The 27212-nt window shown below is 37.0% G+C and overlaps 1 protein-coding gene across 4 annotated transcripts in view; it reads right to left on the bottom strand.

The window, feature by feature from the left end:
* Positions 1 to 4859: 4859 nt before the first annotated feature.
* The window catches only part of KCNH7 (potassium voltage-gated channel subfamily H member 7), a 209745-nt gene continuing 187392 nt past the window's right edge, over positions 4860 to 27212 (bottom strand). For all 4 annotated transcript variants that reach the window (XM_085066618.1, XM_085066619.1, XM_085066622.1 and 1 more), the window contains 4 exons: positions 15765 to 16028; positions 10629 to 10797; positions 7153 to 7345; positions 4860 to 6503 (listed from right to left, as the gene is read on the bottom strand). In XM_085066618.1, coding sequence (XP_084922744.1) covers positions 6237 to 6503; positions 7153 to 7345; positions 10629 to 10797; positions 15765 to 16028 — 893 coding nt within the window. In that variant the 3' untranslated portion in view covers positions 4860 to 6236. The remainder of the gene's footprint in view (positions 6504 to 7152; positions 7346 to 10628; positions 10798 to 15764; positions 16029 to 27212) is intronic.

The raw sequence follows: 27212 nt of genomic DNA, 5'->3' as shown, positions 1-27212 counted from the left end.
GTGATTCTGAGCTAACACGAAATGATAAACAGAGAGAGACTGGATTACTGTGCTCAGTTTTGGTCCTGGAGAGTTCAGGAGACTGAAAAATTGGAGAGTCCAGAGGTCAACAGGATTGGAGAACCTGGCACATGTTTGAAGGAACTGCATTTATAAAGCCTGGTGAGAAGAAGGGTCCCAGGAGATCAAACCAGAGTAATGTCCAGGTGTTAGGAAGACAATTATTTATTGTTAGAATTGTCTTTTTAAGGTATAGAGCTTGGCATGTTTCAATGATCTTACAGCTAAGGGGTGGTTAACAAAGCTTGGGAATGAGGATGTACCACTGATAGCAGACACAAAGAACATAGAATTTATGGGCCTTAAGGACATTTGGCAGAACTCCCAAGGTAAGGAAGAAACTAATAAAGCCAGCTCAGCAATTGTGCTGAGATCAGCTCCGACTGGGTAGAAGGTAATTCCAGCCAGGGGAGATTGTGACCTCTGATTCCCAGACCACGGATTCAGGAAACCACTGACTCAAAAGAAGAGAAAGAATGAGCATGTGGACTAGTCAGTGTAAGAAGTGAGGGAATCATTTAACCAATAGAAGAAAGAATACTAATTAATGGAAAAGCTGTGTAACGTAGCCAATGAGCATTAATGCCTTTGTTTGCTAAAATATTAAAAGAATGTTGATAGTCATTGTGCTGGTTTTGTGAATTTGCCACCAAACACCCCATTCTGTGCAGAACTGTAAATAAATCAAATACCTTCACTGAATGTGTTGATCAACTTCCTGCAAAGTTGGTGAAAGGACCTGTTTTGGGACACCAATAGTTCTCCAGCTCCTAAAAATTGGATGATTCTTCACTGGGGCACAGGGCACAGGACACAGGACAAAGAGCAATTGGAACACATTTTTTCAGGGGAAATTATGTCCAGTTGTAAGAAAAAACTATTATCCACTCTAGAAAGAATTAGACATTGGAATATATTGCTCAGAGAAGTAGCAGAAATTTCCTCAATAGAAATATTCAGCACTTGGCTTGAAAGTGTCCTTGATTTAATGTCTTGCTTTTAAAAGAAAGCCAGCTATCTCCAGAGGTCCTTTCCCAGCCTAAAATTTTCTGTAGTTCAAATTGTACCCTCAGCTACTTGTCATGTTAAGATGTGCTGCAGTAGTCTGCTCTCAGAGGAGCTTCCTTCAGCTGGAGGCTTCTTTTGTAGAAGAAATTAATTTGTTTTTACCTTAATTTCATTGTTCTTTCTGCCTATCTCTGGTTGCACTATTACTTCATCATTACTTTTTCATTTCTGCTTTGTTCAAGTTTCCTTTGAAAGATTTCTGTAGAAACCTTAATTTCTTTCCCCCATTACTTTTTCTTCTGCCTTCAGCACCTTATCTGGAAGACACATGAGCCTTCCTTGCCCAGTCCCAGGAGCCCGCAGGACTTACTTGGGTTCAGTGAGTGCAGATGGGTAATTTGTGTGTTTGCTTTGTTGTGTACGCTGTGGTGGTAAATGGCTGTGCATTTATCCCAAAACAGTCCTTTACTGGCTCTAAGAGTTTGCAGACATTAAAAGGACATTTGAGACTTCTAGAGATAAATATGAAAGAGAATGCAACTTGTTTATTCCAGCTAGTGTGACGTTGCACAGGTGATGGGTGAGCTCCTGCTCCGTCCACGGGTGATACAAATACCCTGACTCCATCGTTCTCCTCCTGGACGCTTGCACTGATTTTTGTGACCTTTGTCTCTTTCAGATGTGATGAAAATTAGTGTCAGGGTTCATGGCAGTCGCTTTGGCAGGGCAGGGGAGGAGCACTCGGCTTTTCCCTCGGCTATCACAAAGGCTGCGCAGTGCCAGCTCTCGGCCTCGCTACAGACCCAACGCTGCCCTTCCCTGCTCGGCCCTACCGCTCGAGGGAAGCCGCGGCGTGACCCAGCCGCAAAGGCTGCAGCATCGCACCGCACCTCACCTCACCGCACCGCTCCGCTCCGCACCGCACATCACCACGCAGTACAGCATCACACACTGCACAGCACAGCTCTGCACTGCACAGCACAGCACGGCACTGTGTACTGTACATTCCAACACAGTGGTCACAGTGCAAGAATATTTAACAGGAGAGGGTAGAGAGATCAGGGGTGCTGCTCTGCAGGTGTGGTACTAAGTACAGCTGTCACGGGAGGAATCGTGCCTTCTGCTGTGCTGGTGTTGCAGTCTCCTGCGATTCTATTCATGTCCAGCATTTTAGAGCTCAGCAGCTCAAATGAAAGGACATACAATTTACCAGTGGGCAAAACTCCAGTTGCTTTATCTCAGCAGGCAGCCAGAGGCCATGCCAAGCAGTGCTTTTCAGCTTTTTGTATGTTACTTATGATGCTGGTGAATGAGACAGGAGCTTTGATGAGTGCTCACCAGAGAGAGGAGATTGCTAGGACACAATCTGCAGCAGGAGAAGAGAGGACAAGTTCATCTGCGGACAGCCGGCAGTGAGGTGGGAGACCAGGAAATGTATTTGCAAAGTGAACAGAATGGTTACACGGAAGGAGAGAGACGTAGTTGGGCATGTGCTTCCAGGAAACCGTAGAGTTGGGCAGGTTAAGACACATGGCTACTGTGTATTACTGTAAATCTGTGCCTGTAGATGAATGTGCACATCCAAATAGTTCAGGTTGCTGCACAGCTTAACTATCGAAAAGCATCACAACCTCTCATTTGCTTTAAATGTTCAATTGCCTCCCTGAGTGGTAAGAGCCAATGAACTTCATTAAGAGCTTGGCTGATCTGTATAGTCTCAGTCTCACTTCTCACATTGGAAGTGTCCAAATTACTTTTGTACTTCAGCTACTTTAGCTGTTCTTGAATTTCCAAGAGACTTATATGTATCTACAGCTCATAATTTGAATGTATTTTTAGCCACAGGTTTTTAATGTGCATAGCCGAGTGTTCCTAAATTCAAGCAAACCCAAAACGTACCTCCTAAATTTCTGAAAGCTTCTATGGATATGTTGCACCTGTGTGGTTATACAATCCTTAACATTATTCCCAGCTTGATTTGGGCAACACAGACCCATTTCTTTCAAGTGAAAACCAGACTGGACTCATAGGGAGGCCTGCCCCTTCAAAAAAACCTGCAAAACAACTCCAACAAAATCAACCACCACTTAAACGGGAAATTTTTGCTGTTTGGAAAATGAACACATTTCCAAACCCGACAGTTTGTACCTGGTTCTGGAAGAAAAAAGCTTGAAGCAGTGGGTCTTCAGATATGGGGCAAGAAAACAAAGAACGCTTAATAAAAAGAGAACAAAGACCTCTTGGTTAAAGTGGGCAAGGACTATTCAGTCTCAAGGCGGGAGATATGTAACAAAGTTTCTAAAATGTAACAATAAGAACCACAGTAGTTTGCAAGAAAAATTGTTACAACAAGCACTTGTCTGGGGAAAAAAGCTGATGAGAATGTTAAGCACTTATGCTATTGGCTATCCAGGCGTGTGTTTATTCTAATCTGACAGTGAAAATATTATAAAAGCTATATGCACTTCTAATAAGGGTTTCTGGCTGTGCCATGACTGGGAACAGTGGCATCTTTCATAGGCCACATTCATGTATTTCACTGAACCCCAACAAGAAGTTACCTGAGCAAGCAGATCTTTGTTTGACAGGGAAGGGGCAGCTAGAATTTTGCAACCAAACTTTCATTTTTTGTTTCTGCATTCCTTGGCAGGTGTCTAGGGAACTTAGAATCTCCATCACATTATAAAGTCTCCCTTATTTGTGCCCATTTGAGATTTTTCTTCTTGGTACAAGAGCAAGGCTAGGAAAAAAGCCACTTTGAGGGGAAAAAAAAAAAAAAAAAAGAGCAAGGAATGGAGCTTTTCCTTCACCAGGACTGACTGCAATAGTTGCCGCTCATTCTTCTCCCCAGTGCTCCTTCCCCAGTCTGCCTGTTTTGCATTAATGCAAAATACCAAGTGATGAAATTGGACAAAAGGCCTTTTGTAAAGCAATACATCATACCTTTAAAATTAATTTTATTTTTAATCTATACCAGACTTTTTAGAATGTAGCGTAACCACAAATACCTTTTTAGAAAATATACTAATGGTTTTTTCTAACAGACATGAATGTTAGTTACCAGGCTCAGATAGAGCAGAAGTTGTTAACATTTTTTATTTAAAAAAAACCAACCAAACAAAAAAAAAAATCCCAGAAGGTATTTGTTATTCAGCACTCATGTTTCAATGGAGTATATGCAGGCAAAGATTCTGACTGGTCCCTAGGATCTGATCCTGCAAGGCACTGAGCAGTGCAGACCTCCTGTCATCATGCTAGAAGAGCAGTCAGCCTGACGTAGCATTTGGACCTTTCAACAATCAACAGAAGCATGAGGCAGAAGAAAATTTGATCTTGTATGGGAAGGGTTGATTTGTTTTTTCAGTGGCAAATGTATTGACAATTATTTTTTGTATCTTTGAAAGCAAAGGTAAAGCAGAGCTGTGCCCCGTAGCTCAACACACACTAATTTTAAATGAGGAAAGATTCATTCACCTTGGATTTATCTACTGATGACTAAAGTACCATGTTTCATTCAGACCCCAACATACAACATGAGGGACAACCTCATACGTGAGGGACAACCACTATTTGCATCTCTCTGTAGCACTGGTTTGGAACAGAGGGTTTAGTTTAGTTTTACGTAACATTTAAGTGCTCCCCCCCCCAACTGGATTACATGCCTTTTTGTAACCAGTTCTCATCCTAGAGGAATTTCACATTAAAGCTATAAGATTAGAAAACCATATGAATATTTTTAAATGTTTAAAAGTAGTAAAAAAAGGTAATTTCCTTCTAAAATAAACACAACATTTGAAGCAGAATAATAATATTTTAATAAAATTAAATCTAAGTATTCACAAAGCATTATGCACATACAGTACATACTGTATTTAAAGCCTACAGACCTTAGATAATTTTATTCTAATGTAGTCAGCTTTGGACACAAGCTAAGCTTACTCATTTTGTAATAAGAAAGTTTACAATTGTTCCTGAAAGTGATTTTACATATATACATATATATATTTATAGCTCTATATCTATACTCCTACATGTAAGTGTAGGTATATACACACACTTGTGTGTATGTGTGTATATAAATATATATACACATACACATACATACACACCTATGTACATATATAAAATACACACATGCACACATCCAGGAATGAGTGCAAGGTGTGTGTGCACGAGCATTGTAGAGGGGCCTGTCAGTACAAAGAGGTAACTGCAAACAGCCACCCTAATAATTATAAAACAAAAATGTGTAAAATATTTTTTAAATTAAAACAGTTAATTAATAATTTATATTGAACAAAAGGAACACAGTCTTCTGTATTACACAGAAATTAGGTTTATTGCATTTGATTATGTTTGTGTGACAGATGAGGAGTATCTGTCTGCTCATCAGACAAAAAAAATAACAATACAAAAATCTAAAACCAAAATGTAGTGGAAACAAATGATTCAATTTAATGCAGTTTTGTGGATGTGGCCTACAGTGATACTTTCCAGCATGTGTCAGTTTTCCTGTCTGTTAAAATACTGCACTACTTTAACTAGTTTGGAAGGAGGCTGTTTTCTCTGTCCTAATTGTTTCAAGACCAGAAGACCTGGTTACCTTATTCTTTCTTTAGATTCAGACTCATTGTGATTTATTATAAAAAGCTCACTACAAGAAAGATACATCAATTTTCAAAAGTGAGCTAGAAGAGCATTTTGCTTGAATTTTAGCTTGGTTGGGTAAGAGTTTTTCTATGTGAATTATTGTTATTGGTCTCCTATTTGCTCTGAAGACATATCCACAATAAAATACTATTTCCATGACAGCAGTAAATGGTAATCTCCATGCAACGTAAACTGTAATTTCAGAACATGCATGTTATTAAAAAAAAATAAAAATATAAGGTGCCTTGAGAATGCTGGCAGTTTTACATTTGGAACATACAGTTAGTGTGTGTGTATATATATATATATATATATATTTACATCAGAACTGCTCAACTTTACCTTACAAGCTTCAGATTTAGGAAAATATACAGTACTTTTGCATATAATGGTATATTCCTTGTAGCCCCTGAGTCAAGTATAGAGGATTTAAATACAAAAAAAAAAAAGAAAAAAAAAAAGGAGAAACAGCCATTAAAAGCACTTACATTTTTATGTGAATTAATAGTATAAAAGTACTATTTCCCAGGAAGACCAGGATCAGAAACATGCCTATGAAGACTCAAGATTCCTACAGTGCTTAGTGAAGATTCTGGCAAGGAAGGGTGCCTTATTGGTGGGAGACAAGTTTTACAAGGCTGTGGGGGACGCTCTGCGGACTGGTCATGTTCTTGGTCTAGAAAAGAAGCCAGGTTGTCTTCTGAGGCTGTGTTCAGATGCACTCCACTTGAGAAGGATTCTTTGGATTTAAGTTTCGGTTTTTCAACATCTAAAAATTCAGGACACTGGAAGGCATGAGAAGAAACAAGATGGTAATAATTAAATAGTCTCTTCCAGGATCTTGTTCTGCTCAAAATTAGCATATTCAGATGGTTGATGGAAAACCATCTTTGAAAATTAACCAGTGTTCTGAAATATTTTCTTCATGGCACTGCATTGGATTTAATGTAATTGAATGCAATTCTGTTGATTAATTGTAGAGGCTTGGATATCTTTTCCGCTCCTCAGACTTGCTCATATTACATCAAGATACAAATATAAGTGACCCGTTCTAAAGGACTGATTACTCTCAAGACTCAAACTAAGAGTTTGGATCTCAACATTCTTAAAGTTTTGTTTTAGAGCATAACTCCAGAATTACATAATTCTGAATATTCTAACCACTTGGATTCCTTTTCTGATATCTTCTGTGAAAAGCGCGATGATAAAGTAAATCTGTCTGATTATAAGATCATTGTATGAATCTCTACAACCCTCATAGAAAATGTGACCTCTGGACCTGTGGTGTCTAAGCCCACTGTGGAAGAACTAGGTCAAAATAATAATTTTGTGTTCCTTAAAATAGTGAACGAGCACCCAGATTGGTATGCATTTCTTCCTCATAAGATAAAAAGACTAGGAACCCTCTTTTGATCTTATTGGACATGTACTTACCTGAGATGAAGGACTGAAACTTCTATCTGTTTTAATTGATGCTGCAGGCTGAAGCTTTTGTACAAGCCGGATTGCTGGCTGTTGATACTCTGCACTTGCTGTCACCATGCTATAGGCAGGGGGAATGAGTGTTGACTGCCTTTGCAGAAGCTGCAGGATGGTTTGGATATCAGCAGTCATTTGGGATTCAAGCCTAGGGAAGGAACATGAAATCAGTTAACTCATGGTCAGGAATAGGTATATTTTACACACCGATTACAGAGGTGTTCAAGAGGGACCTGGGGTTAACCTATAAAAACATTGCTGGTTGTGGCATGACCATGTCTTAAATAGGACAGAACAGCAGAGGGAGTCCTGAGCCCTTCCAAAGCTTCTGGCTTTCCTTGTCCTTTGCAGAACATACCTGAGTGCTTGTCTCCGGTTTTTGCTACAGTAAGGAGTCCATCACTGTGCCTTGTGTTTGCAACAAGAAGCAATGTGGGGGACTGGGTATCAGGTTGAAAATAACTGGAATAAATGTATTCTCTCCGTTGTAACTAAATTGATTTGTGCTGGCTGAGCATGGGACATTATTTTGATGTATCTGACATGCTAATACAATGCACTGAAATGAGCAGAAACCACATTTGTTTTTTTCCACAGTTAGAAAATGAAAGACTCTTCCAAAATCATTAAAAATACAACTACCGAATTCTCCCAACTGTGAAAATTTCAAACTTATGCAGGCCTCAGAATTAATATCAGCATTTCTGATGGTCAAATTTTGCACATTTTAGAATTTTTTTTGCCTTTTCATAAATTTATATGCGACTTCTGAAACACTTACTGATTATGTTGTTCAGACTTGCAATTCCATGGCACTGAAATGATTTTTAAATGGCTTTGCCAAAATCTGTGACAAACTCAGGAACAGGTAATGGCTGTTGTGCTGGAAGGCTGCAGGACACGCTGACAGACTGTAATGTAGATATACAGCCTTCTGCACAGCAACTCAGCTTCTGACAGAGTAAACAAATCTTTGTCAGCAGTCTTTAATGTTGTGAATGTTACTACTTGGGCTCCCTACATAGCAGAATTTATCCTGTGCTGTCAGATTTTTTCTTTTACCCTGTGCTGCCCTGATGTTATTTTTTATCACGTTGGAGTTGTTCATTGCCTGTCATTTATTTGTATAAGCAACTGTGAAATTAATGCAAAAAGTATGCCCAAAGTGTATTTAGGATGCTGTTTCTTCTTTTATCAGAAGAAGCTGTTTTTGTAGCATCAGCTCTCAGAAAAAAAGGCCTAAACCCAGATTAATGTTAGAGTCAGACGTGCCCTACTCTCCCTCTTGTTCAGCTCCCTTGGGTTCTTTGCTACTTGCAAATGTGCTGTTCTCACACAAGCATGGTGCTGCTGCCACGGGGGAAATGCTGCAGGAGAAGCAGCATGCCACCATCCAGGGAGCTTCCATCTGCTAAACCTGGGCCTCAGCACCTCAGTGAATAAAAGGTAGCATTGGAGGATGTGCACTCAAGATTGTCTTTAAATTAACTCTAAAATCGCTTGCCTCTTACTTTGTTTGTACGTGAAAACTACCTGGTCGTTTATATGAAAAAGTACCTTTGGTAGTTTTTATTCATCATCACCATATATAAAAGTTTGCTTTCCATTCTCAGAATGGAAAAAAGTTAAAACAAATCCGTGTCATGATACCCAAACAATCAGGAGAATCTTAGGTGCTTGGCCCATAGTCTCCATGAAATTCCAATTGCTTAAAGAAGAGAAACAGAGATAACTCTAGGGACATATTCCTGTACAATGACTTTCCAGCCCTCTATGTCTATTTAATAATGGAGTGTTATGCCAAGACTCTACCTTGGCATGGAAAAGTTCAGGGAGATTTGATCATGCTTTTTAAGTACTCAGGTCAGATCTGACATAGGCAGGAAAAGATATTGTCTTTTATATTCATAGAAAACCCAGCAAGGCCCAAAATCCTGAAAGCATGAAAAGCTTTAAAAACATGAGAAGAGCTAAAGAATAAAATTATTTAATAAAGTAAATAACTATTTAATTCTTAGTTTATCAGCAACAATTGTATTCTCTCATGGAAGAAAATGCTGAGAACTTGCATAATAAAACTATGGGTAACTGAGGTATAACTTCAGTTTTCAGAGCTTAAGGTTTCAGGGAGTGAAATACAAGGAAATGCATACAGTTTCAGGAAGTACATACTGTTGATGGGGTCCTGCAGGTATTTAGTTATGTGACATTTACAGTGAGATTACTTGACTATTGCAATTAGAAATTACAGCAATTTAGGGTTATGTATTAAAAATGTCTTTTTAATATATTATATTGTACTCAGAAATGAAAAATACTGTTGTTTGAGTGGCTTCTGGTAGATGAAGGAATCAATATGCAGTGGACGTGGCTTTAAAGTGACTGCTAAAATATACAACGAAGAATGCCAGTGAAGAGCTACTAAAATATAATTAGGACTGTGTGTGTGTCATAGTATTTGTCATGCAAAAATATTGAAAGTAATGGACTTACAGAGTGAAAATAATGAAAAAAAAGCCATGGTCCTGGGCATAGGGCAATTTAAAATTAAGTGAAGTTACATGGTAAATTACAGTGCAGTATGGATCAAAATTGTGGAACCATATTTTTAAGATGTTCTAAGTGATGCTGGGTAGCTGCCAGTAAAGAGTAATATATCAGTATTAAGCAAAGGTAATATTGGATTCTGATAAAGAAAGCATCTTTTTTCTGTTGTAACAGGTATGAGTATTTTCCCTTTTGCATACTCCCATGTCTTACTTATTATAGAGTTGCAAAGAAAGTTAATGCATCAAAAAGGAAATTCATATGCAATACATTTTTAAAAGCAGGCAGCTGGTGTATTTTGAGTCTCTGCAAAAATATTTCAGATCTTGAAGATACTGAAAATTTCCATTTTATGTCCCTGCCCATGGCAGAGGGGTTGGAACTAGATGATATTCAATGGACCTTCCAACCCAAACTGTTTGATGGTTTCTATGATGTACGAACAGCACTCTGGATGAGGTGAGATTTAAACAATCTGAGGTGCCTAGGACCAACTTCTTGGTTAAAAAGGTGGTCTTCTAAAACAGTCAGCTGAGGAAAAAGGCTGTACTGCAAGGCCATTCAGAGTAGCTAATATGGGTACCTAGAGGTAAAAGATATGAATATTCTGGCAATTAATTAAAAATTGTGTAGCCAGAATTCCCCGAATTGGTTTTTCCAAGATTCTGGAAAGCTTAACTTAGATGATATATATGCTTCTCAGAATACATACAGACAACAAAGTGATATTCCCATCAGGTGTATTTTTGTACCTCAGCTTCTGAAGATCTGAACACTTTTGGAAACTTCCTGCACAAACGCATTCCTTTAGCATCATAAATATCAGTTGTATTATGTACTCTGTCATGCATATGTTTTTTTCTGTTCCAGTCTTTATTTTTTACCTGTTGAGTTGTTCTTGAAGTAAATCTAATCGATTCTCCACTTCCCCATATATAAAATCACTTTCAGTTTCACAGATTCCCCATGTAACATGGGATAATGCTGGTTGAACTGGAGAGTCCTGGTACTCCTGGATGTTCTCCTGTTCCCAGTTTCTTCTGTTGTTGATGTCTGATGAAAAACAAAACATATAAAAGTATAGGTTTATACACAGAGTTAGAGAGGCATTGGTACCTCCTAAGCATCCCACTCACTTATGTTTGTCAAAACCTTGAAAGTCAGATTGGTACATTGATACACCAACTGAACATCTCTTTGTTCCTTACTAGTCCTTAAGGAAAGATAAAAGTAGTCATGTACATGATAATATTTTGAAGCCATAGATAAACCAGCAGCTTTGTCTAGTCAGCATCATGAGTTCTGAAACTGAATGACTTCTCTTTAGTTTTATTTCTATTATTTTGCAAATAGAATCCCAAATTTTCTAAGTGTTTTTTTAGCAATTTGTTATTCATTGAAAATAGAAGTTTTTGTCCTAACCTAAAGGCATTAAATTATGTACTTGAATGCCTTTGATAGTGCACTTCACAGGCCTGACTAAGACCCCTTCTCTTGCCCTTGAATGTGCTATTGAAGTGTATTTACTGCTTAGCTTTTTGGCGTAAAAGAAGGATAGTGCTGCATTGCATTTACAGCACTGAGCATGTGGTAGAGCACATTGGAATATCCCCTCTAGAGAAAGGTGCCAGGCCTCAGGGAGCTGCCTTTCTTACCTATAAATGTAACACTACTTGTCTAAGGCCAGTGATGTGTAATACATTTTCTCAGAGACAAGGGCCATTTAATGCAGCTCATACTGCTTGCAGAACGGTACTGCCTATTATTCTCATAAAGGAAATTGATTTTCATTGATATAGCTTTTAGCAACACTAGTATCCCACCCAATCCTTACATCACTGTGTAAAGCACATCTCCGATACTCTTACAGTACTGCGGGGTGAAAGGTGCCTGTTCGTGTTGTTTAATGATTTGGGACTCCTAAAATAATGAAGTATTCAGCATTGCTGGGTCAGTCAGAGATCACTTTGATATTAAACGAAGCTTCCTGGTAAACAATTTTTTTTTGTTTAAATTGCAGGAAAAATTTCAATTAAGATAGAGAAAATAAATCAATTTCAAGTAAAAAAAATCCTGTAATATTATTAACATTTTACTGCAGAATTTCAGCTATCTTGCTGAATTTAGTCAACTGACTAAGCCTTACATATTTTATATACAATATATGAAGTACCTAAAAACACTCTTTATATGAGGAATTTATATTTATTTCTTTTTCACCAGCCCTTTGTAAAAAAAATTATGATGGTTACACCAGGTCTCACCCTATACCTGCTGTGCTTAAGTTTCACCCCTCTTGAGCCTCCCAGTTCTTGGATCTCTGATCAAGCACTGCACATGACTACCAAACAGAACTCAGGGACTCTCTTTCCTTTTGCTTGGACTTCTGTTTTGGGCTTTTTCTCCTTCCTCTCAGTTTACTTAATTTACTCCTCTGTGGATTTGTTAATTAGTTTTCATTCCTGGGTCTCTACCATCTCTCCTGTTCCCCAAGCTGTTGAAAGGTTACACATGAATTATCATGGGATATGATATACCTATTGCATTTATCAAGTATAGAATGAAGATCTTGCCGAGACCTTTGCAGAGTCTACAGGTGACATACTAAGGCTGAACAGTACTTTTTCTACAGCTCACCCTGCCCCTCCTGAGCCTTTGTTTACTTTGAGTTAATCTGTCATGTAAACAGTCAAAATTGCTCAGAATCCCTCATTATTTGCTGTGATAAAAAAGGCTGTTTAAACTTTAACATCTGCTCAATATGATTCCCATTAGAGTTGTATTTGTAATTGTTTAACTACACAAAGTTATAGAACATATTAAAGTTCTCATTGCACTCAGGCTGCTGCTTCAGCATACAGCTGGACAGAATCCCTGACTGCTTATAAGGCATCAGCAGTTGGATTTGAATCCCACATCAGTCCCTGAATGATTTGCTCAGAGCTTCTCCTAACACTTCTCTTGGCACTGCACGCTGTTAACTCAGCATAGGTTACATTCATTTCAGACGTGTGAAATTTTTCTAAGCAACCATAGCAGCTAGAGCCATGTTTCAAAGAGAAGAGAAAAAACCCCCACAGTTTGTGTGACATGTAAGAGCTTTGTCCAAATGCTAATAGCTAATCCTTTTCAAACATGTCTTTGAGCAGTGTTCGTCTAAGTAAAGAGAAAGAAAAAAAAAAGAAAAAGAAGAGGAGAAAAAAAGAAAAGAAAAAAAAGGAGGAAAAAAAAAAGAGAAGCTCCTGCTCAGATTTAGTATTTCAAGTAGATATAGCCAGGAAGGGGAGCTCTCACTACATGTTTCCAAGTGTAAGGGGACACTTTCTTCTCTCTCTCTCTCTCTCTCCCTCTCTCTCTCTCTCTCTCTTTATCAGACAAAGGTGGTTATTGCATCATCTGATCTTTGGTTAGCAGGTGGTAGGAGGTTTCCTGGAGCTGCAGAGAGTGTTTGAATTTCATGTGACATGACCTATAACTGATTTTATGCACTTGGCAAAAAGAAGGGGAAAGAGATTTCTTCTTGGCTACACAGAAACCTGTTCTGCTTCTCAGCAACTTAAACCAACAGAAAGAAAGAGATAAAAGGTGTCACAGAAGCATGTAATTTGGTTTTAGCAGGCACACATGACACAGTTTGCAGTGTCCAAGGAAAAGTTGGAAAGCTCTCAGCAAACTGAAGGGAGCATACTATGAAAAATTCAGGAGTAAAGTTTCAAACTGTGGATTTAGGTGCAATGGATTTTGTGAATTCAGTAGATGCAGTGAATTTCAAGAGCACTACTCTGCTTTTTAATGTCCTGTAAAAACCAAGATGTTTATTATTTTACACAATAGGTTATTCATTAAAATCACAGATTTTTGAATGCCATGGATTATCTCAGGGAAATCACAGCTTTTTTTTTTTTTTTTTGTCACAGAATATGTACTTGGAGACTATTGTAATAGATGCTTAATTTGTGACAAAGCAAATGAATTGATGAATTGGCACTGAAATGACAAAATAAGTTCACTTGCCATAAGCAAGTTAATACTCTATAAAATATGGTGTTTTACTCAACTAAGTGTCTTTTCAGGTATTCCATGTATGTTAGCAACCCCAGAAAAGCCCATCAGCAGCTACAGCTTTATAACCAGCTTTGGTCTTCCAGGGCTTGAAGAGTCAGACTGAGAAGTAAGTCAATAAATGTATAACTAGGTTCACTGGAACAATTCAAGAATCACTCTTTTAGCCCAAATAATGACCAAGTGAAAATAGCATTTTCCCTTATCATATAGCTCACAGCTACAGAAAATTTTTCATGTCTTCCCAAAAAAACCACATGTTTAAAAGTTAAAAGTTGCATTCTAGGATTATGAGAGAGACATTTGTACTGTTTCTGCCAAATTATACAATACATTATTAATAGTCTTTCCATTCATTGAAGTAATGACCAAAGCTTAAAACAAAACAAAAGATAATTAAATATGTAACAGTCACAGTGGTAATGAATTGGAGTAGCTTTATACAAGTGCATTTGTATCCAAGATTTATAATGTACCATAATATATGAGGATACATAAAAGCAGAGTTTTTTTCAGAAGTTCATAATGTGTGTAACTACTCTTATGGTAAGTTATAATCAGTCTCTAATAGCAGAAATAAGAATCTAGTTTAAAACATACCTCAGGAAAAGCTGATCTTATTGACCTTGAAGGTTTTATAAATGTTGCAAGAAAGCTCATTACCTTGCATAATATTACTAGAAATTCTAAATTACAAAGTGAAAAAAAGAGTGTAGTCTTAATCAAAATATGTAACCTTTAGATATGCTAAATTTAGTTCAAATAAAATCTGCAATAGGTTGCCTTGGAAAATGTTGCTATAGCTGCAAGGACACATTTCTGGCTATTGGGAGGGGAAAGGTAAACTTTCCAATTGCAGTGTGTATGCAAGGAGTTTATATGGTGCAGATGTATAGAGCCTTAACTTGAGGAGACCAGACTTCACATTTTCATACCTCTGAGATACGAAAATCATTGTTTGGTCTGATTAATCATTAGGTTTACTTAAAATGATAGCCCAAAAGCCTGAAGTTTATTGAATGATGGCTAAATGGTTAAATTGCCTCAGTAGGAATTGCTGAGGAAAACAGCATTAAACAATAAATATGTAATTCTTCCCTTCAGACTGAAAGACTTACAAATGAACTTGCAGCAATATTTCAATAGTATATTAATCCAGGGTTTTTCATTAATTTCCTTTCCCATCACTGAGAAAATTAATATTTTAGTATATTAGATGTAATTTTAATTATGTGATTTAAGTCTATGTAAAAGTATCTGAGATTGCCTAACAGTTCCTGATCATCTGTCATATACAAAAGCTCAAATCTTTATTTTTTTGTTACTTATGGAAGTCATGATTTGTTCTGTGTGGTGTAATGGCCCTCCTTTAACCAACAGGTGCAGCAAGACAGGATAGTATTCTTTCAAGTTATTATGAATTTTTTTTCACTTAATTTTTGTTGTGCCTTGTAAGTGCAGTGAAGAAAACTAGTTATCTGAAAACGTATGTTTGATGCATGTGAAACATAATTAGGTTTAGCTAGTCTGGCTCTCATTATCATGAAATTTTTACTGTCATCCTACCCTGGCACATCAAATATCCTTTGAGAGATTCTTTACTGTTTTGAGTGCAGTTTTCCTCAATAGGCACTCAGTGAAGTCCAGTACCAGTGGACAATTTTAAAGAGTTTGTTTAAATTACTCAGTTCAGTTACAGGGTGATTTATAGCAAAACCTAGAATGACCTTTTGGAGGTTCTACAATCCAATCCCACAAAATTGTAAGCAGTTCCCACTAAATTAAACTATATTAATCCTCTTGAGAAATAATAATTTTTGATTGAAAATACTTTTTCTTAAACTTGTAGGAGTAAATATTATGTAAAGAATCATGAGAACCATCTAGAAAATTGTTTTTGTTAATCAGACTAAGAAGATGTCCACTCAAACTTTACTAAATAGCAACAGCTGGATTACCTTTGCAAGAACTGCTTCTTTTGTCAGTAAGAATTTCTTCTGTTTCATGATCCATTTCTTCAAAGTCCATCTCTGTGGTTTTCTCTGTTACAGATGGGTAATCAGCTATCCCAGAGACCAGGGGCTTTTGCTCATCTTCAATGGAGGACACAAAAGATGATGACCCACTTTTTTTCTCCTCAAAATGTTTCTTAATAGATTGGTAGTATCTGGTGCTGTCTCCTGAGGGTTCAGGATCACTCTGATCATTCTCTTTGAAATAATCTGTGAAACAGAAATAATTGTGTACAAAAATAAGCAATTAATGAAAGTTTAGTTTATTATGGTCTGAGGATGGATATGATAATTATATCAGGTAGGAAGTTCACTGTCTACTAGCAAAAAATACTTTAAAACCTTCTTTTGAATTTTCTATCAGAGGAGATTTCTATTTCTTTTGAAGTCCTAGAAGACATTTGCATATATGTAGTAAGGATTCATAGTCCATAAACCATAACTTGTTTTGCAAAAACTTTCTAGTATCAAAACAGCGAAGACTTTGTCCAACACAGCCCTCCTGTGCACTCTTTTTTTTTTCAGTGAGAATGAAATTTGAGGAAACTTTATATTCCAAAGTTTACAAAATATTAAGTATTTTCGTCTGTCTTCCAATTTCTCTCATTATTGGGCATTTATCAGAGTCTTGACAGGCCAGCAGTCATGTATGTTAGACTTGGTATCAGAAATATTAATTTAAGTTATTCTCACATGAGAGCATCTTTGTTGATTAGTCTTTTCCCAGAAGACTATTAATCAACCACTCATCCCCAAAATTTCTGGGCCCACCTAACCAGAGAGAGTATTTCTCCATATTTATTACAGGATTGATATGGTGGAGAGAAAAAAAAAGAAGAGAGTTCCTAGTCTGACTTTGTGGGATCACCTCAAAACTACTTTCCAAAGTAGCCCACATTCCTTTGCCTTTAGAATTAGTTGCAATTCTCTGAACATCCAATCTTTTGAATAACAAAAGTACTCAGCGCTCTGTGATATATATGGTAGCAGCATACCAGTCAAGTTGAGAATGAATCTTTCATTAATCATATTCAAGGTCTTTAGTGAGCAACAGCAGATTTAGTCCTCTTAAGAAATGGCAAGTAAGCCTAGATTTCAAGCAGATACCTTTGAAAACATTTGTAAAAATTAAATAGGATTTAAACCCAAGAATGATCATTTATGAATATAGAGAAGTCTCGATCTCTTTTCAGCATAAACTTGAAGCTAATTTCCAATTCAATATTTGGTTTTACCTATTTTTAACTGAAATGTCAAGATAATTTCAGTTCTGCTATTTATTTAAAACACATTTTAGCAGGGTAGTCTCAACAACATATAAATACTGTAACTAGTTTGCATTAACTTCCTGGGGAGACAGCATGATTTCCCATCTGCTTTGTGCTAATTACTAATCAACACAGTTCTGGAATGTCTGTAGTCTTTACAGCCCACAGCAATGCCTAATCCAATATTCTGTATATTCCCTGGGTTTCTTCTATGCTTTCTGGTCACTATGAGGAGATGAAAGTGTAGCTTCATCTAATCCTCTTCGCACATAAAAAGAAGGCAATATCTGTAAAGGGCACCCTTCAAGGGTCCAGAAATTTGTGAGCAGTGAGGGCAGGTAAAGGTGAACAAAATAAACCCAATAACAAAGCAAAATAACCCCAATAACAAAGCGGCCTTCTGTATCTGTACCCGCTAGAGTCTCTAAAAGCAATTAACACAACCCTGAACTGAAGTGACTTTTCTGGGCTTTTGTTAAGCAGGACTCCTGGCTCTAAGTGATACTGGCGATGCTCAGTTACTGCAGAGTTGTCAAAACAACTGCAAAAGGACTGGCAGTGTAAAGCTCTTGAGGGATGCTTAGACTCGAGAGCCAAGTGCCATGTTCTCTGCAATTCCATCTCTAAAACAGTACAAAAGCAAAAAGAAAGATTCTTCTATGTCTCCCATAATATTTCTTGTGGGAATATAATTGTAAATTGTCTTCATTACTTAGTGTTTGACTGACTTCAACCTGTGAAAAAGACCTTCTAATGAAAGCTTGAAATTTCCAATTTTTAGGGTAATTTTGTATGTTCATGGGATTTTGTGCACTAATGGCAGCTGTAATGAGCACTCTGTGGAATACAAATCAAGCAGTGGACTAATTTTAAGAAGGGGTCATTGAGGTACTCGTGGAAAAATTGTATAGCAGCTGAAGTATAACAGACTGTCTTATCTCTTGTATTCATAAAACACTAAAATATTCAGAAACATGAAGCCAGATTCTGCTAATAATTACACTGCTGTAAAACCAGGGTAATTCAGTTGATATCCCTGCATTTAGTCTCCATTTATATCAGAGCAACAGAACACATTATTTTCCAAATGCTGTCCAAGTGTTATGAACTCACTGGCATGAAAAGGAAAGCAGAGATCTGTTGAATGTAGTGTCCTGCCTATTGAAATCAGGGAAGATTTGTTCATCAGCTGATCTATTTCAAAATAGACACTTTTGGCTTTGCTGCAATTGCTTTATCTTCTAGCCATCTGGCTATACTCAGAAAGTCAAAAGTTTTTTTTCCTTTTAAAAGATTCCTATTTAATGCTAAAGATGATTCTCCCTGGAGGATAATCTTGTGATACTCTGCACCTAGGGTATGAATTAAAATAGAAACTGTTCTATTTTATTGACCCTTCAGGACCTGATAATGGTGCAAGCTCTGTTCCTCAGCTCAACCTCACCTTAGCAGTGCCTCTGCAGCTCGGTGGAAAATAAATTACAAATAATATATAGAGAGTGCTTTTTTCAGAATGTGAATTTCTCAAATTTCTCCTTCCTTTTGTAATGAAATTCAGTCATTGGTTTGGAATAGATTTTCCAGAAGAGACAACTTTTCTGTGTATGTATGGGTAAGTTCACCTTCTGTCACACAGAAAATGTTTTAAAAGATTTTTTTATCCATTTCTGTTCTGATTCTGAATATAATCATTAAACCTCACCTTCCTCTCCTCTTCCCACCCCAGTTCTAGTGTTTCCTCTTTCCTTTTCCAGTAAGACAAATTTCACTTTCTAAATCTGATGGCTAGAAAATGTTTTACTGAAGATGATTATTTTTGTAACTCCCTGCTTTACCAAAATGTACAAACATAATTTAGACTCTTTATGGGACTGTTTCAGCCTGTTATGTGTTTTGAGTGCCTGCCAAGTTTACAGGCAATGTCCTCTAACATCTGCTGTCTGGAAATTCCGAAATCTTCGAAGTAATTATCAGAAGGTTTGTGTCCTGCTTTTCACGCATGCACTGGCAAGGGAAGGGAAGAAATGGGGTTGTCACATGTCATGGAGTCATAGAGCTATAAGAGTGACTCACAGAAATACCGGTATTAAAATTCTGTTTCATAGGATGGTTACCAGAGATCAGACAGGTTTCTTTTGTGTGATATTAAAATTTTGTAGTATTGAAATTTTGCATTACTGAAGTAGTGCCAGTATTCATGATCTAGGTATATTTTCTCTCAGTGCATCAGTCTGCTGCAAACAATATTGGTGAAAGTGTCAGCAATATATTACATGTGGAGGAGCATTGTTTAATTGCTGTAATTTCATTAACTGGAATTTTTCATCCTTAATCAAGCTAGCTATGAAGACTAGTGTTTCAGAAGGTGGCAAATTTTCACTCCCTTTTCAGCGATCCAATAAGGAAATCTTGTAATATGCTGAGACGACTCTATAGAATGCCAATCAGCACGTTTAGGATCATCAAACTACTAATTAAAATGCTCCCCAATTTTTTTCTTGCTGTTTCTTTTGTACTTAGTTGAATGTGACTGGTGTGAAGTACATTGCTAAAAATAGCTGAGTGCCTTCTGATAGACTGGCTAAAGGACGAGTATCAAAAAGCAGGAAGGTGTCTGCTTGTACATGGGGAAATGAAAAGCATCCCAGTGTCTCATCATTCAGTGGATAACTGTTGCTATGGTGAACTTTTTTGCCATATTGTTCCTTTATCTAAGAATAAAAGAACAAAGTTAAGTAACTTGTATTCCTTTGCAAACAGTCTTACAATAAACAGTATAAGGAACTTTCATGGGTTTATTTTCCACTGGGAGAAGACATGATCCCCATAATCTTTACAAATGGATGATGAGCAACAGGTAAAATTCAGGACTTGATTTTGAGTGCAACATTTGAAATGAGAGCACTCCACCTTTGCTCCCAGAAAACTTGTCTGAAAACTGATTATGGTCTTGTCTGTAGAAATATTTAATCCTGATATTTCTGATGTTTCAGAAAGTACTGTAACTTACCCTGAATCTACTTAAACAAACCTAAGACATTTATAAACCTTCAATTTTAGTGCTTGAGCTCTTGTCTCAGAATCAACTTGGCCTTAGAGTTCTGACATGTCATGGATGTTTGTCAAAGCCAGTCTTAACTCATGTTGTGACAAGGAATAAGTTCTAGGAAAGGTCATCAGAAAGTCCATTCCAAAAGACTAACAACTTGAACAAAGCATTCTACCACTTTTCAGCCTGAGAAAAGTTTGTCTGTTCAATTTTTCCTGATCGTCTCAGGTCACGACTGGTGATAAGGTAAACTGAGAAGTGTTGCCTTCATAAACGTTTTTGAGTGCCTGCTGAAAGTATAGCTTGCTCCAATATCTACATATTACCAATGCATCCCTCAGGACAAAACAACAGGGAAAAAAGAAAAAAAAAAGGAAAGTTAAACCATAAACTCCTTATAACTAATAACTTGAAGTGATAAGAAAGCATAAATTTATACCTCTAGAGGCTTTTTTTTGCTCTTTGGTGAAACATCATTGGTGATTATAGCACTGTTCAAGCTTACAAAACGTCTAAGTACCTACTTTTTGGATGGATCTTAATGCATGAAAACTGTATGGAAAATTCACAGATTTAGTGCACGTGAAAAAAAAAAGAAATAGTTTGAAATTTGTGCACAGAGTTTATTGGATAGTCTGAGAAACTCAGATCTAAATATTTTCCAAATTATCTCATCTGGAAAAAAGAGAAATTGATATGGTCAGGACCAGTAATTGGTTCTAAAGCTCTGAAGACAATTTGAACTGTTAAAATCTCCAGTGCATTTTGTATAGCAAGGTTCTCCCAACAGGAAAACCATTTGTATATCACATATAATACAGCAATAATATTTAGTGCAATGAGACAATTAACATAAAGACTATCTTTCATATACACTTGATTTTCTTTTGGTAATCTTAATAATTATATAGTATTCTGATGGTTAGTTGCACTGCAATTCACTTTTAAAAGTGGAAAGTTATATTTACGGGTTTTTAGTTATAATCAGAGGAAGTGATAAAGCACACAGTGCCTATTCAGTGATACAGATATTTCTTCAAATTTGAGGACCAAATGATAATACAGTTTAGAAATTTAAGAAAGCAATGTAATGAACCCTGAAGTCATCACATATTTATTAAAAATTTAATATAGTAATACCACCAGATTTTAAAAATGATTTTAAAAAGAGTTTTAAAATGACAATTGGCTACATTATTAAAATTTCGTCTGTGAACATTGTGTCATAGTTATGCCCTTGTACAGTAAAATATCCAGCAGAACTAAAGTGAAACAAAGAACAACTGAAAATAGATTTTTTTCTATCAGAGTTTTTTTGTCTTAAAAATAATCTTTTGAAACAGATGCAGTTATATCAAAACTTGGCCATTTTCAGAACATGGCAGAGACAAGAGTTCTTAAAGGTGCACGTGCATTTCCTGAGACATTTCTTAAAATGGTAGAAAGAATTTGCCTGAAGTTCCACCAGGCACTTAAATTTGTGTGTCTAAAAGTCCTGCTTCAGCACCTTCAATTACATGTCTGTAGACCTGTCAGATCTCAAAATTTGAAACAATGCCAAAGACTTACAATGTCTCCTTAAACCTGAGCTTTGGAAGTTCTTGCATTCTTCAGCACATGCTTGTTTTCCTCCCTCTTCCTCACTTCTACTCATTATGTTTTTCTTCAAATATCCCACCTATCTTTAGGACCCCCTACTTAAAAATGTACTGTCAGATATATGTGTGGTATTTGACTAACACCGAGGAAAAATGTTGTCTATCTAGTAACTATGCAAGAAGATCCCTAATCCTAAGAAAAGCAGGTTGGTGGAAGTATTTTGGGAAAGCTAAAACATTTTCTCCTCTCAGTAGTAAAAAGGTTTAAAGTTTTTTTCTGTGATTGTTTTTAATGATGGAAGATTTGTTTAATTAAAATTTCATTCATCACTTGGGAGGTCCTAAGTCTACCATGGGTATGCACATTACAGATATAGCTAGATATAAATATAGATATAAACTAGTGAAATTCTACTGTAATAGAATTTCTGGAAATTTCACTGAAAGGTTCTAGTAGGTTCAATAGTGATGGTGGAGGAAATGAATTGTACCAGAGAGAGTTTGAATTACTGTTCTAAGTCAGTGCTGCTTGTGAGAGCTTTGTAAGTTAATGTGTCCTTTGCTCTGCTTTGTCTCTGAGCTATGAAAGTTTGGGTGGTTTTGGAAACAGGGAGCAGCAGAAGATACTGAAACTTTCCCCATCATGAAGTCTGCATAACCTTTCCATAAGGATTCATGTTCCTATTTATAAAGGGCTTAGAAAAGAGCTAGTTTTTGGATAACTGAATTTGAGACACATTTAAAAAGTCAAGAATTTCAAAGTCGAAGTGAATATGAAGTCCTTCATTTATTCTTTTGTGCCATTTTCAGTACAATGACATGTTAGGGATGGTGTGACAGCTTTCTATCTGGATTTTCTTTACTCTGTTTTTGTGTCAACTTTAATGTTAATCAGATAATGATAGAAGGACAATTATTAGTTTATGTTTCAGGAAATAATGCAATACTTAAAAACAATCAAAACCAAAGAATTATAACCATGCACCTCAGATGGATGCAGGGCAAAGATCAAAGCAGTTCTCTTATCAAGTTTAGAATTCTCTTCTCTTTTACAAGGAATTCAGCTTTCAGCATAGTACTATTATTGCTATACTTTTTTCAGAGGATGGCTATGTATATGTGTGACTGCACACAACATTTCGATCAGATTTGGCCTTTGGAAACAGCATCTTTGGGAGTAACTCCTGGAAACAAGGCTCTTCTGTGGAAGCTCCCCGAGGTGGCTCCTAGGCCCTGTGGTAATAGCAGTAACAGTAATAGGAGCAGATGGAATGCTGCACTGGTAGGCTCTCTGATGACCAGGTACTTTTTTTGTTAGGAGTTTCACGATTAAGGTAAGTTTTTGCGGTCATGAGGTTTTGTTTCCAGCCATATGCTGCCTGCCAACATTATTAGTTGTTTCCTGGCCATTTAATGACCTAACACTCTGGGTGAATGTTAGAAACTCTTTTCTAATGAAGCCCAAGCCAACTTCTTCAGCATAATGCTAACAGTTTAACACAGTTATGTAAGAGCTTCAATTTTTTCCAGATTCTTACCCTACTTTCCTTCTGGGGACATGGCACAGTGCTTGGCTGTGAGCACCTATCATAAATATATGAGCATCTATTCATAAAGTAAGCTTTTAGATAAATAAGCTGGGGGAGGGGACAAGAATATGAAAGAACGGGTGTTTCCCATTCTCTTATTACTGCTCCGTTTCATAGTTTTAAGCAGGAGAATCAGTTCCTGTAAAATCAGTTCCTGAAGGATCATTTCCTGAAAATTTTCCTTGTCTTTGTACCTAAATCAGGAGCCATGGCCTCTAGCTATTTTGTGTAATAAAGCTGTGTTAATATAGCTTGGCTTAGCCTGAATCACATACAAGCAGTGCATACTTCAGGTACTTATACTAATCAAGATAAGTTAGAAGTTAGATAATCAAGTTAGAAGTATATTAACGGTTCTGTGCTTGAGAATTGATCAGCAGACACTTTTTAAAAAGTCTTATTTGGAAACATAATTCTTCAAATTAAAGTTAAGCAATATATGAGTTTAGGTAGTTAAAAATATGCTAAGAATGAAACACTGCAACATTTATTTTAAATCCCACTTGACTATTACAGTCTGTGTTGACATGGGCAAGTGCAAGCCTCTGGGTAACAAGAGTCTGTGAGAACTTTGTTTTGTGGCCATTTAAAATCACATCCATGTGTGGCTAGCACAGCTTTTTCCCATGAGAAATTTTCTTGTGTTTTATAAATAAAGTTTGGATGTTTTGGAACAGTGTCCCAGAACTTGGACAGTGCAGGCCTGGCCAATCAGGTCTGGGGGAAGGCTTCTGACTGACCAATCTGGGTGACTTTTGAGAACTCTATATATGTGATGAAATCAAAACAATAAAGGTCATTCATTCTTGCCACTGAGAACTGGTGCTTTCATTACTCTGCTAGCTGCTCAACAGCGACATCCATGGAACTAAAATTTTCTTGTTATGAGTTTCTTGGGCCAGCTGACACTGGAACAGTCCCAAGAAGGTTAAGATTTTAGAGCCAACAATAATGAAAATTTAAGAAAGATGGTAGCAAAAGTGGTAATACTTGAACTCTGGAAAAGTCTTTTCAAAGCCTCAAATTTTCAGGCTTTCAGTGAGTCTCCTTACACTGTTCATTTTTCACCCATATATTTTATTTTATATTGATGTAAACAACTCTAGCAATGCCCCATTTGGCATGGGATAATAGATCTGCACTCAGAATGAGCACAGCAAAAGAAAGTTATTGCCTGAATGTATTTCCCTTGAAATTGGCTAACTGACACAGAACTGCTAGAAGTAAATGAGAAACGGGCCAGAAAGAATTGTATTCTACACTGCTGAAAATGACAACTGAGTTTAGATGGAGTATGGCTGAGTATAGCTCATTGTCCCTAAGTTTTCTGCAGGAGACTAAGTCACCAACCCAGCTGATAGCTTTGTTTGGAACTGCCAGGCTGGAATGCTGCTAATTTTAAGCAGTCACAGAGAGTATCTTGGCTGGCTGTCAAGCATCTATGGCAACTGGCTAAGTCTGCACCTGCACCTGTGCAAGAAGTACCATCCTTTATTCTGAAAGACATGCAGTGATTTTCTTTTGGGTGGAAGCAAGTACAAGCTGTGATGTAGTGTGTGCGTTAATTTTTGCAGGGGACCTCTTCTGGTATTGCAACCCATTCTAGAAGCCAGAGAACAAGCTGGTCTCTTGAATAGTCTTGTAGCCTCTCAAATCACATTATGACAGAGCCCTTATTAGCCTTACTAGCTAAGATCACTTTTTGTTGACACAGGATAGAAATGGTGGAAATATGTATATGTGGAGTGAGAAAGTCTTGTGTGGAATTGGAGAACTAGTGGTACTAACTGCAGATCCATAACAGAGAGCCGTGTTGATTTTATTTAACCCCTGATAAAACTCATGCAGGAAGAGTTACCATGGCAACAAGGTCCAAATCAGGCTAGCATGAACTAAAGGCTGAGATAACACAATCCCATTTTTAGCACTCCAAAATGGAGAAAAACTTGATGATCACACTAAAGATGGAAACAATACAATTTCAAGCTGCATAATATGCTTGTAGGTCAACAGCTGAAAGTAAAGAATGCCAGCAATAAGACCATTTAATAAGCATACCCTTAATAATTACAAAATAAAATATCAAAATATAACAGTGAGAATGCTGGGAGCCTCTATCCTCTTCAAACTGCAGTACTGAAATCGAAATATGATTGTTATACAACAAGTTATTTTTTATCTTTTGGCATACTGTGGCCAGAAATGCATTTTCCAGCTGTTTGTTCAGGAACTCTGTATTTTCTTCTCCAGTTCTGAAAAACTCTTCAGGGTCATTCCCAAATATTTATCATTGTAGACTAACTATGCTGGATTAAAATAAGATGCCACTCCCTCCTACATATAAAGGGTAGAAACCAATAGAATATTACTTTACAAGCCAGCAGTGCCTCTAGTACTCTACAGCCTCATGGAGGATGTAGGAAGGGCCACAGAAAAGTAACACTGAAGATCTATCACTATGAGGTATCAGCTGTGGCCATGGGAACATACAGAGAATACGAACAGAGACCAGAGAGGGGCAGTAAGCCACTGGGCCAAAAGTATGCAAAGGACTTGGCAAAGGACTTTTACGATTCCATCTTCTCAGATGGACTTCCAATGTACCTCACTTCTGCCTAACCCAGATATTAGCAGGTGCTGTACAACCATTGCCAGGACAAAGGAACTTGCCAGTCTTCTCTCTTCTTCCCCAATGGTGCAAGTATTTTTTTCAGAGACAAAACTATGGGAAATTATATTCTTTCAAAAGTAATGCAAACGCATGTTTCAAAGAGGATGTTCAGTGTAATTGACTGGGCAAGAACCATAAAAGCCTGGGAGTCTTGGAACCTCACTGACACCTGAGAAGCCTACTTGTAATTCTACAGCAGGCACAACATAGAAGATCACTTCCATCTTGTCTAGGTAGCAGCATATGTTTTCTCATAAGAAATGTGAAGGTTAGTCAGGCAAAGTATCTCTGTCAACAGATTCTTTGTGAAGAGCAGATTGAATATTTCATGGGGACATTTTCCTGACAGATTTGTTGTCAGTCTTGGCTTCCTGCCCTAAAGATGCTTCTTTGATCGAACAGCAATGTCATTGTTCTCAATAGCCACACTCTGGATCAGAGTATCTTCATCGAGCATTATACATGTTATGTATATTTAAAGTGTTGCCATTTTTTATCAGCTACTCTGCTACTCTATAAATTGGTTTTATGCTGCATTTTGGATTGAGGTTTAACTGTGGAGCATGAAAGACAGGCATAACAGAAGCAGTAATTTGTCAGACAAACCATTCAACCATAAAAGTATAATAGTATTCAAGGAATTATGTTCTCCCTACGTAAACATGAAAATCCTATGAGTATCAGTTTAGCTGTCTTCATGACTGTTGCTGTCTGACCATAGTAACTGTCTACAGTTCCTGGTATTTAACAGTACTGAATACTGGTGAAAAAGTGTAATGCTTCACTGAATTTTCCTTCATTAGGTTTACTCCCAAAAGGCACTAATGTGAACATAAGCACCCAAAATGATACCTAAAATTTTACCAGAACAACCTTTTACACATTACCATATGAATAAAAATTGGACTATTGTGAATCTACTGTGTCTTGAAATATTTTAAATTTTTAAATTTTAAAATATTTCAATTCCAGGGAGAAACACTACCTAGCATCAAGTTCATCAAAGGATTTTGCTGAGGAAAGAAAATGATCCACTAGACTAGATTCTCCACACAGCTTAAAATATGGTGTCTCAGAAAATAGATATAAAGAGATAATATACATATATATATGTATATGCCTATATCAAAGGCAATAAAGTAGATTAATGTTTGAACAGCTCTTCACAGATAGATGTGAAGTTATGGAAGGGTGAAACATATATCTTCTGGTTATACAT

Source organism: Lichenostomus cassidix, chromosome 7 (genome assembly GCF_008360975.1).
Source record: "Lichenostomus cassidix isolate B80296 chromosome 7, HeHo_3.0, whole genome shotgun sequence".
NCBI lineage: Eukaryota > Metazoa > Chordata > Aves > Passeriformes > Meliphagidae > Lichenostomus > Lichenostomus cassidix.
Note: the sequence above shows the minus strand (reverse complement) of the source record. Positions and strands in the feature narration are given on the sequence as shown.